Source organism: Aquila chrysaetos, chromosome 16, assembly GCF_900496995.4.
Source record: "Aquila chrysaetos chrysaetos chromosome 16, bAquChr1.4, whole genome shotgun sequence".
Classification (NCBI taxonomy): Eukaryota; Metazoa; Chordata; class Aves; order Accipitriformes; family Accipitridae; genus Aquila; species Aquila chrysaetos.
The window spans coordinates 17075675-17088302 of NC_044019.1; the positions used below are offsets into that span (position 1 = coordinate 17075675).

Consider the following 12628-nt stretch of genomic DNA (forward strand, 5'->3'; position numbering starts at 1 on the left):
ATCATTATTCGTTTCTTCTTTTCTGTTCTATTAAACCGTTCTTATCTCAACCCACAAGTTTTACTTCTTTTCTTGATTTTCTCCCCCATCCCACTGCGGGGGCGGGGGGGGGGGCAGGGAGTGAGTGGCTGCATGGTGCTTAGTTGCTGGCTGGGGTTAAACCACGACACACATTAGAAACAGATACTAAACATTTAAATTCATATAATGCAAAATGTATATGAAATGTAGGTTCTTATAATGATGGACAATTTATTCCACAGCAGTTGCATAAGATCTGCTGAGCCCCACTAAAAGGTTGTTATCAGTTACAGCTACACCTTTCTCTGAAGTTGATGCTTTGGGTGTCTGAGATAATTATATGAGATTAGAAATAAAAGCAGTTTAAGCTAGTACGACAATTCCTGTGAGAAAAGAAAAGAAGAAAAAGAAGGGGCTTAAAGATCCTATGACTCTTTGTGATCTGGAAGGAATCTAGAGAGTTTTAGCTCTTGAAAAGACCAAAGCGCTGAACTTACCCATGTATATAGGAGTCCCACAGATAGACTGAAACATGCTCTCACTACCACCAGGTTTTTGTACAGCTAGAGTGAAGTCAACCACCTAGTAGAAAAAAATACAATGTTAAAAGTAGCGATAAAGATGGACTTCTTAGTGCTTTTGTCAAGTGCAGAACTTACTGTTTGGAGTCAAAACGATAAAGTCAGAAAAAACAGTAAAAATGAGAGTTTCATATAATGATCTTCAGCTTCTTCCTCCTCTATTCTTCCATAAAGATAAGCAAGTTTGTGCCAAACACCAGTAACGTTTGTCCTGTAATTACTTTGCTGGGCAATTTGTTCCACCACTTAAGTGTTTTTTTAATATAACATTTTTTTCCTTGACATTGAAAGTCACACTAAACTAAGTATCCTCCAGGGACACAGGGCAAATCCGTGCTGACCACTTTACATTCTCTGTGAATAAAGCAGGTTGGAAAGCCCAACTACAGCAAATTGATGGTGGAGACACTACATTGCTGTGGGCAAGGAGCGACAGAAACAGAAGTTAGAAGGTCAAGATAAACAAAACCAAGTTGCTGATAAATCAGAGTGCTGCTCGTTAAGAACCTAAATGAAAACCTCGGCTGTCAGATGAACATGGACAACTCCTCAGCTGATGGTTACAGCATGCTCTCAGTGCATCCACTCCGCCTCGCAGCTGCGGGGACATGTAGCAGCAGGAAAGACAAATGGCTGGAAACGCATCTCCATCGTCTCCACCAGAGAGAGGCGATCTTTGGCATGGCTCAAACCCAGCTGAGCAGCAGACCTTCCCCCTCCGCCTTCAGGGCAGCATTTCAGGGCCAGCCACTCAGTGGGTCAGCAGCTTTGGCCCGCAAAAATTTGCGCCCCATGTTATATTGCACAAATGCTTTTGTGCTTGTCCATTAGACTGATACGGATTCCACTGTCTCTCAAGCTGGTCTTTAAGAAAAAGAGGATGCAAAATGAAAATTTCACTTCCTGGAGGCAGTTTTCTATCTGTTGTTCTGCTGGTCTGAAGCAGACATCAGAGTACACCACCAGCTCCAACACTCAACCAAAAGGTGAAGGCTAGAAAAATCTTAACTAAAACCAGAGAGTATTACTTTTGATTTGGTTTAAGATGAACCAAATGAATTTTATTCTATATGGAAGTAGTGTAAGCAAATTAAGGAAGAGAGAGAATATACCCACATCTAGAAACTTTCCTCTTGTCCAGTTATAATCCTGGAATTCCCTGAAACAGATGTTGTTGTGTCCACCCTCTCCAAACCCTAAAAAAAAAAAAAAATCTTTATGGTGGGGTCGTGGTTTGTTTTCATTTGATGGTTTGGGGGGGGTGTACAAAAAAAACCAAACAAAAACCAAATAAGTTAGCTGCTCCTTTTCGTTTTACTGGTATCTATGAAGGAAAACTATTTCACCAAGTTTACGTTGGTTAACACATTACAAAAGAATAAGATCATTGCATTCTGCCTCCTCTTTAAGCACCGAGTGTTTGAGATATTGGTGAAATTAAATGGGGCCAAATTATGGTTCCCTCTAAAAGTTACCTGTAAGGAGACAAAGCTAAAAGTCTGTGTCTTTCAAATAATTGTCACACCATAAGCAGCACAGTATCCAAGTCCTGGATGTAAGAGAAGTTGACTTAAAATATTAGAGTCATGCTGTACACCATGATGAAATAAGTGAGGTTTAGTCACAAATTTAGTATTTCAGAATTTCAGGATATGGGAAAAAATGGAGGGGGGGGGTAGCAGCTCCTATTCTCTAGTACCCCCTTGCAGGCATTTTGGATGTCCTAGAATAGGCTGTCATTACAAACTCACTTGCTTCTTCCCTTTCCTTTCTCATGTGACAAAACCATAAGGAACTCTGATATTCAAAATGAGAGAAAAAAATAAATAAATCACTCACAGCATCTTCCATGCAGGCATAATACTACACATACCCACAAAAAGCAAACTGGAAACCCGATTGTTTGCTTTCTGAGGGTCACCTTTCCTTACTAAAAAATACTTAAACTCTACCTTTTTTGCTGCAAAAACTGGAAGCAGTCAGGACCCATCCCCGGGGCTTTGACTTCATCCTTCATGTGGGAAAGCATTTTTTTTTTTTTTTTTTTTTTTTTTAACAGATAGGGTTTTATCCTGATAGTAAAACCTTATTCAGGTGTAACAGTTATGTGGAGAACCCAGTTTCTTCATTATATTTTTATACTTTTTATCTCAAAGCTCGTGAGGCAATACATATATCTGAAGTTATCAGTATTTCTGAGTTTGGGAAGGAATGTCCTGATACCTGCAAGTGGCTTGAAACTGAAGGTCTATCAATACTTAGAAAGAAAATGTCATCTAAACTCCATGCCAGTATGCACCTGTGCCATGTACTAGTGTATCGTATGGAAGAACCTCTGTTCGTTCACCAGGAGGAATCTGTGTCTGGATTTCTCCCATAATTCTCCCTGCATGTCCTGCTCCAAACCAGAAAATCGTAACGATTCGGGAAGACTATTTCTCAAAGCCAAAACCAGGAGGGTGCGAACCTTAGCCTCACATTTAACATCAGCTGCCTCAAGTCTGAAAACTCTGAAGCAGAAAAATATTGGGTTTAGCTGTTTATCTATTTCACGCTGTGTGATGGACCTCCCCTTTCCTGTAGCCGCTTTTATTGCTACTAGCCATACCAGCTTTGGGGTTTGCTTCCTTGTTTTCCGCTTCTTCCATTAAAGTTATTCAGGAGTTACTCTCCTCTAAAATGAGGAGAACAAGGAAAATGGGGAAAGATCTGTTCTCATTCACAGGATGGAGGCCAGGAAAAATGCTTGCACCTTGGTGAGATGATAGAATGTGATAGTTGCTGTTCCAAAAGGATATATAAAGCAAGGCCATGAAATGAGAAGAGCTGGCCATGATGGTTTCTACTGATGGAAGTGGTGAACTGAGTCCAAGGATGGAAAACCTGTTGACAAACCAGAAGATTTATATCAATGTCTTACCTAGCTCTAACATTTGCAGGAAGAAAGGTACAAATTGCCCCAAACTGAAGGATATAGGGAAATCCAAAATTATGCTTCTTAAAATGACTATAATAATATATCAAAATACATAGGTTCTAAGAAACATAGCAAACAGAGTTCTGCACCCTGGATTTCTCCCACCATAAATTACTGAGTTGTCCACACTTCAGTGTCTGAAATGCTTCTCAACATGGAATTTTCTACCCAAGATAGTACATTCATGATCCAATAATTCAGTTCTACTATGTTATTTTAGAAGATGCCTACATTTTCACAGTAACTATTAAAAACAGCAAATCAGCGATGGATAACTAGTATACGATTTATTAAGCATCAAAGACTATTTTTTCAATAAAAAGATGTAAACTTATGGCATATTGTGTTTAGGTAGTAAATATTTATTAATATAAAAAGAATCCTATAATATATTTGTATTTCAATCAAGGCACAGTCTAAATAGGCTTTTTTCCTAAATTACTAACATTAAATTGACAATATGCCTGATTTAAAATTAAATTACATCTCACAGCACCTGGTGGCTTCCTGTAACTAATGGCTTGGGACTATGCTAACATAGATCTAGATGAGCAAGGTAGGGTTACTTTAAGGATTTTTATTTTAAATTGACCTAGAAATATGCTCATCATTTGAAAAAAAAAAAAAAAAAAAAAAAAGCAAGCCTTTTTCAGCAATGGCACTTAGCTTCCAAAATGATTTTTTTCCCCCTAATAACACCATTTAGTAGCTCATTTCAAAAGCTGTTAATAGGTATCAAAGTCAGGTCTCCCAGTAATACCTGGATATTAAAACAGGTTCTTGAAGCAGAACTGCTACAACTGTCGTCTTACCTTTATGTTTAATTTCATTTCATTTGCTTCACCGATGTCACTGCTTTTAACTAAAATGTTTTCCAGTTTTAGATCACTGTGAACAATATCTGCCAAGAGAGAGTAGGAAATAAAATGTTATCAGTTGCAGTGAAGATATTCTGACAGAAATGTTTTAAACTCTTTTGATTGAGTAATTTCTTTGAGCAGTTCCAGTGCATTTTACTCTGTACTACTGGAAGCCTAAACAAAAGCATGTTTCCCATTTCATCCAGGGAATCATATAAGTATTTCAGATTTTCAAATCTCATTCCTCCCCACAATCCTGTAATAAAGGAAAAAGTTCATATTGGTTCAGTCTTTAGTAATAGTAGATCACCTGGCATCATCTAACAAGAAAGTAGGGGGTTTACTGTATAATTATCAAATTTGCACATATTTTCATACCTGCAGTTCATTTTCGTATCCAAAACCAGCAGAAGTTTTTGCCCTTCCGATGAGTACACAGAAGAAACAAGGCTCTGAACACGGCACCATTCCATAACCCCACATATCTCTACGGAAAAAAAGGCAAATGAAGGATTCCTAAAAGTAGTATGCTGTAACAGAGAGATTAATAATTTCTGTGTAAAAAACTTATTCACAATCTTACACCATCTACCAATTCTAAATTTTTGGCTTGACAGGTTAACCCTGTTGTGGACTGTGCAGAATTGTAATGCTTCTGTGTGGTAGACGAAAATGCTGATGTTTACTGAATCCTAAATGCAACACATGCTGCTAAGAAGTATCAGAAACAATCCTCTTCTGCCTTTTTACCTCCTGTAATAGACTATACACTTAACAACTAAACTAAGTTAATGTTACAATGCAAAGCAGTTACAAGTTAGGAAATAATAATACATGTTATTACAGTAGCTGGTACAGAAAGAGAAATAAAAGAAAAATGGTAGCAGTTATTACATCTGTAAGAAAAATAAAGTTCTAAAAAAGCATTCATATATTTTACTTTTTCTTTACCGGACTATTTTTATCCTATGAAATAAATAATAGATAAGAATAGCAATCAGTAACTGTTGTTAAATATATGAACGCTTGAAATCAATGAATGTATGGAAGAGACAAAGGAACATAATTACCGTTTTTGTAAAGATATGCTATTGCTGAAGCAGGACTCTGAATGAATTGCCTTGTCTCATTTTCTCTAAAATGTCCTTTACTACAAAGAATTTAAGTCCTCCATCCTCACACAGCTCCATTACAAGATACATTTCCTACTATTAATAGAGAATGTAATGATTTTGTTATTTCTGAGTTTAGTTTCTTTCAGTGTAATAACAATATATATAATTAATAGCAGTGCTCCAGCTGCAGTGGTGACCTAGAACCCCAATGCACTTAGTATTTTATGAACAGAAGGTGAAAGACAATTGACCTCCTACAAATATTGCCAGTGTTCACTACAACAAACTCTCAAGCTTTCAAAACATATACATTTAAAAAAAATGTATAAAACCAGTATGATTTCAAAAAAAGGACTAAGAATGGATTTAGCTTAAAGCCTCTTCCCTTCAATCCATTATCAATGGCTTTCACAGAAAGCACCAACATTTGAAAAAATATAAAATGCAACTTTTCAGCAACTAGGAAAGAAAACTATAATACATTACTCAAATGAGGCTTCTGACCAATTCAATAGCCTGAGAAAAAAACCTGCACTTACAGCTAAGAGCAAGTATTATGTTACATGTGTTACTGCAATATTTATAATATGGTGCTGTCATTATAAAGTCCTGAGATCTTTTCTGTTCAGCTCAGCAATAACATCTTTCCAACCAGCAATACAGTAAGTTAAAGACAGAATAGTAGTAATTTAACCCCAGAAATAAGACTTCCACCATTCTTTGGCTTTATAACAATTTCTGAAACAACAGAAGTATAAAAAATGGAAAGACTGCTTACAGGCTGATGTTTCCCCTTGTTAGAAATGCTGTGGGCACACAAGAGGACCACTTTCCTTATAGAGCACTACAGTAAACAAGCACAGGAAGAAACAACCCTGTAATTTTCATGGTAACTGTATTTAACTATTGTAATATTTCTGAATAGAACAGGAAAGGGGGAAAAAAAGGTGGGGGGGCGGAGATGAGATTTGGAAGAAGGAAGAAATTAAAACTTAGGCTGTAGTAATTGTCTCTGCCTATCAGAGAAGGCTTAGTCAGGTATTTCCCTTGACATAAACTGGTTTTGTCCTCTGTTGAACAGCTAGTTTATATTTCTGGCAACAGTGGCTTAGCAGGAATTTAGAGGAAAATAAAACATAAATATTTCCACAACATTTTGGTCAAGAGCTGTAAGATTTGTGTCAAATGAAAAAATTGTTAAAGAAGATATATGACCAGTTGCCATGGAACAGAGATGGTTCCTGTTAATTTTAATTGCTAGTGCAGCAATTAATGAAATCTGACCTATCCAAACACTCCATGCACCTATGAAACAAAAATAAAAAAGGCTTTACTTAAATAGACTAGGTGATGTTTAATAAGCATCTAAAATGAACACAAAATAAAGATGTCAGGGCAATGTCAGAGTTAAACAAAATGTAATCATTCACATTTAAAGCCAGCAAGCTCAGTGGAGCTAATACCCATGATCTCACTAATATATGAACAAGACCAAATGAGCAAAAAATTATTTTACAGAGCACCAAGCACCCCAGTACCCACCAATAACATGGCAGATTTTGGTGTGGTATCAATGAGATGAAACAATTCAATCTACCCTACGTGAGGGTATCCCATTTAAACATAACCATACCCAGCATTGCGACAGCTGCCATGTGCTAACAATGACCAAAGTGCAGTATCTTTCTAACCTGTTAAATAAACAAAAAATTAAAATAATTTATTATTGCCAATTTAGCAGTTTGAAAAGTCCAGAATATCAAGAGGAATAAAATAATGTATCTGAATTTCACCTGGTAAATTGTGAGTTTCAGGAATCATCATGCAGCCACAAAACTTTAGGCATAAAGTTGTACCGCTATATTCATACTGACTTGTGAACGTAACACTTTGTGTTCCTAATTTATACCTTACTTGCTTCTTAAAAATTAAAATAAATGCTTAAAAAAGCACCACCTTTCAATTGCATATATTCTTTGATCAGATTTGGTTAGTTTGGAATCTAATGTGCAAACATCTTTTCAACTATTCTTCCATGAAGGAATAAGAACCCTAAGTTACATGGCTGGACATTAAAGTCTGAGTATTTTAAAAACTTATGCTGCTTCTAGTTTCTGCTACAGAGGCAATGACTAGGACACAGAATAATACCTGAAAAATGAGAATAAACATCTACATAGCTGAAAAGAGAAATTCTGGATCTAATATGACATCTTGGTGCTCAAACAGAGATTGGAAACAAAGAATCATCAGGTCATAAGAAAGTTAAGAATATTTTAAAGAAAATCACCCACCTGCATGCTATTTACTGTTTTCCTGTTAACTTTTTTGATGGACCACTTTTTGCCGGTAGTGCTGTGTTTTACTTCAATTGCCACCCGACGGCTGCCTTGTCCTTGGTTCCTTCCAAAAGGATAGCTTTCATGAAGAAACAGATAATCATAAAAAAATAACTGCAGCTTTAAAAAAGTTTCAACATAATATATTTATTTTCCATGACTCTAAAGTAAACTAAACTTTGCAATCAAATGTTTAAAAGACTTTTTTAATAGCAGAGAAGCAATCTGATTTTTCAACAAAAATATTTACAGATTTTTCTACTGCATATGGTTCAGTCTTCATGCATGCTTACCATAAGTTTTAAGACCAGCAACTTGTAGAGTTAAGTATGAATTTTCTCCTTCGCTTTGCAAAGTACCATGAGATACCACCGTACTAATCACGGTCCCAGAGGAGTAACAGGTAAGGTGCAATTTTGAAATATTAAGAACAATGTGGTTAGTTTACAAAGAAATTGCTAGCATAGTTTTGACTTAGAACAGCAACATGAGTACAAACATGACTTCAGAAACAAAGTACTTATAAATTCTAACCTGTGATAAAATTAAAGTTCAGAAATTTGCTTATCTGTGCAAATGCCCGTACACAGAGCATGTTGACCACAATTCAGTGTGCACAGCAAACGTTCCATGACTCTGCCACTGGCACCCAGACCCCTACCAGGGTTAGGTAGAACCCCTGACTCCACCACCCAACCCGTCTCAGTCACCTCACCCATCTCGATGGTCTCACCCCACCACCCGTCATTGCCTGGAATTCCGTTATTGCTATCTAGGAATTCCTCGCTTTATTTTCCATGAAATTCCCACATGCTTTCTGGGAAATTCCCCTTCCACTTTCTAGGAGCGCCCATCGCCACCCCACAATGTGCTTTGTAGGAATTTACCTCATTCTCTCTAGGAATGCACTCCACTGCTTTCAAGGAATATCCTTCTGCTTTCTAGGCATTAACTTCAGCTTTCTAGGAAATTTTCCACATGCCCATAACTTTGCATCTGATTTCTGGGAATTCCCCTTTTGCTTTATAAGACTTGCTTGTGTGCTTTCTGGGAGTTCACAGCCCAGCTTTCTAGGAATTTCAAGGGTGCTTTTTAGAATATCCACTTTGGCTTTCTAGGAATTCTCTGGGTGTTTTCTACCTTTGCAGTGTTCTCCCTGCACACCCCACCATGCTCTCCTCCTTTTTCTACCTTCCACTTTCTAGGATTCCACCTGTGCTTTCCAGGAGTACCCTCTTCACTTTCTAGGCATTCCCACTTTGCTTTTCAGGAAATCTCCCCATTGCTCTGCACGTATTTCCCCCCGCCATGTGTTTTCTAGGAAATCTGTCCCTGCTTTCCAGGAATTTACCTTGTGCTTCCTCAGAAATTCCCCTACGGCTTCCCAGTTTCCCACCTGCTTTCCATGAATTCTCACCACCCAAATGCTTTCTAATAACTCCCCTGCTCTGATTTCTATGCATTCCCCTAGTGATTTCCAGAGATTTCCCCATGTGCTTTCTAGGAAAGCCCTCTTGACTGTGTAGACCACCTTTTGCTTTCTAGGAAATTTTCCATTCACTTCTTTCCAGGAAGTTCTTCATAAACTTACCAAGAAATCCCACCTCTACTTTGTAGGAACCCTCCCCACTGCTGTCCAGGAACTACCCTCATGCTTTCCAGGAAATCCCCTCCATTTTCTAGGAAATCTCTCTTCTGCTTTCCAGGAATTTACCTTGTGCTTTCTAGGAAACTTTCCATGTGCTTTGTAGGAAGTCTCCCCATTGTTTCGTAGGAATTTTCCCCTTTATTTTTCATATATTTACCTCAGGTATCTGAAACTATGTTGGTTCCAAAATGTTTTGCTGAGTAGGATGCTTTGTCTTTGCCAGAGGTACTACAAAGTTTGTGAAGGGAACGGGGAGGGGGAAGCAAATTCTTAAGTTGCAGCAGCTGATGGAATAATCTGCAGAGGATGAAAATCAAACACAGAGAAATGCTTGGCTTGCCTCACCCGCTGTCGAACAAATACCCACTGACTTCTCTGGTCAGCCTGGGATAACGATGACTCTGATAGCAATTCAGATACCAAGACAGTGAGTGGATAGTCACTGTATAAATGCTAGTGGTAAATAAAACAAAAAAAAACCACCAACCCACCTTCCATGACACCTGTGGTTTGGGAGTTGCAAAAACTGTCTGCAATTGAGAATTTACATATTAAAAACTGTTCTTAATAAAGTGGCACTCCCTGAATGTAATACTGAAAAAACCAAGCATGTTTCCCATAAAAAGAGTGTCATTTAATCAAACTTTCTTATGCATTTTCATAAACCTTCTGCGAGATCTAAAAGTGGATACTGTTTAAATGCCAGCAACCAAATAGCCAACTAGGGAGCTATGTTCTATTGCTAGGGGTAATAAGGGTGACTATCCAATATAATCTGGTACTGCTCTTGCAGTAGTGACAAACATCTATGGCTAGACATCTCTAACTTCCTTGTTGAGACTTTGTGTGTCCTCCCACTAACCACATTTTCCACATAATTCACAAAAGCAAATAATTGTTTGTATATCGAGATATGACTAATTTAGAATGATAGTTACTTTATACCCATGTATATGAATATAAAGAAACGTACATGTAGAAATGCTACTTGAAAGGGGACCCATTTATGTTAATATCCAAAATCATGGATTTTAGTCTGAAATTTCAGTTTCAGTGCTTTTTTCAGTTTTCTTTTCAGATGTACATCTAATACAAACTCCTCCAACGAAAGCTTTTAAAGTTTTCAACTGAACAATTTTGAAGCCTACAATATTAAAGAAGGGATTATGATACAAGATAAATATGTCTCCATCAATGTGTTAACTACTGCAGGAATGATAAGAGACTCTGTACATCAATAAGAGTGAACTACAGAGAAATTAAAGACAATCAACTTCAAATCCAACTTCTGTCTAAAGTTTTTCACATCCTATCATTAGTATAGTATCACCATTTACACCCTATTATATAGTTGAAGAGTACCATATTTGAAAGACATCAGGGGTACAAGCGGGTGGTAGGAAAAACAGAAAATTGCCCACCACATGCAAACTCTGACTCCTAAAAGAAAAGCTTGATTTTCAAAATACCATGAACATGCAAATTTCATTAACTTCAACTGAATGTGTGCATTCCCAGTATTTCTATCGAGTAGTTGTACTCAGAATACTATTCAACAGAGCTATAAAGCATGTGACCTCAGAGGTCAATTTCTCAGGGGTTGAGTCAACAAATAATCCAAATTCAGAAAAGACTGAGCATGTATTCACTGACCATGGGATGGATTAACTAATTGGGTATCACCTGATTATTGCTGACATGGATTTAACAAAGTTTTACTTACTTCTTTAACTTTATTGTTTTCCCTACACCGTTACCCAGACCTAAATCCTTAGACTAATTTATAACTTTAAAGCCTATAAGCATAATCTGACATATGTTAGGCTACTTGTAGGACTAATAAGCCCTTTAGAGCATGCATTTCTTCAGCAGTTTATACAGTGGTAAGAAAATATATCTACTGGGTGTGCAGACAAACCTTCTGCATGAATTGACTCAATCTGAAGAATTAAGGCATGATATCACCAGATGAATATCACTACTAACCACTATGTAATTCATGCTATTTATTATATTACCTTGAGGTAAAACAATGATGCTGAATGTCTCTAAAAAAAATAAAGTTTTTTAAAAGTCACTATTTTAAGTTAATTTGTTCAACACATCTTTGAATGAATGGATCCTTTTAAACAGTGAAAAGCTTCTGCTGTGGAATTCCTGTCATGCCCACTTGGTGTAACCACCACTCTGTGTTTTCATGAGTTTCTTGGAAACCAGCACTTCTATGACCATTGAAAGTAACATCAAGTTGTCATTAGGTACAAGAGTTCAAAAACATTCTCTGTGGAAGAGATTTTACTCTGTAATATAATACTTTAAAAAATTCATTGGGAAATATAATCCTTGCTTTACTTCAGAGAAAGGAGCACTAGTAACAGCAGAATATGAAGAAATACCTACTCTTGAAAATACACCTCAGAAATACATAGCAAAGGAAGATAGGTCCAATTCCAGTTTGCTTACCTCCTCTACACCTGCTGGATCCTTCAAAAGGTGGGGCTATTTCTTATCCTCTCTGTCACTGGCCGCTTAGCTGGATGCCTCTGCTAACGCATCTCCAAAACACATGTGATCTTTGTCGCAAAGGGGGCAAAAAAATACAACATTGCTTGGTTCAAATGAGGCTGAGGACGCGGTACATTTTATAGTCTTCCCTTCACTGTTTTCAGCCATCTGTTCAGTCTGGGCTCTGCCCGGATTAAATAAAAGCATAGAGAGTGGCAGGAACATGTCCACTACTTGAAGAAATGGAATAAAACCTGAGTGATGAGGGGGCTGGTGGAACACAAAAGCCTTGTATTCTAACTGCAGCTGTCTGCCACACTGATGAGGAAGCAGATTGGCATAACACAGCATACTGGTTTGGACAGCAAAACCAGAAAAAACGTGGTCAAAAATGACACTTCAGCTTGTCTATCTATAGAATGCTCATTGCAGTCAGGGATGGAAAAAAAAAAAATTCCACCAGACAATACAAAACTATAATAGATTTTTCCTTCAAAGCAAATGGTATACAACACATCTTTAGAGGATCTCAAAATACTTCATTAAACCTGGGAAGTTGTTGATCTGGAGTGTCAAATAAAA

General features: G+C 37.3%; 1 protein-coding gene across 2 annotated transcripts in view; it reads right to left on the reverse strand.

The window, feature by feature from the left end:
• Positions 1-12347, reverse strand: part of STK33 (serine/threonine kinase 33) — a 35857-nt gene extending 23510 nt beyond the window's left edge. The window contains exons 1-7 of one of the 2 annotated variants that reach the window (XM_041129416.1): positions 12005-12347; positions 7849-7972; positions 4818-4926; positions 4392-4480; positions 3355-3485; positions 1719-1798; positions 519-603 (exon numbers count right to left, since the gene is read on the reverse strand). In XM_041129416.1, coding sequence (XP_040985350.1) covers positions 519-603; positions 1719-1798; positions 3355-3436 — 247 coding nt within the window. In that variant the 5' untranslated portion in view covers positions 3437-3485; positions 4392-4480; positions 4818-4926; positions 7849-7972; positions 12005-12347. The remainder of the gene's footprint in view (positions 1-518; positions 604-1718; positions 1799-3354; positions 3486-4391; positions 4481-4817; positions 4927-7848; positions 7973-12004) is intronic. The other variant, XR_005934164.1, reaches the window with a different exon arrangement.
• Between the last annotated feature and the right edge of the window lie 281 nt (positions 12348-12628).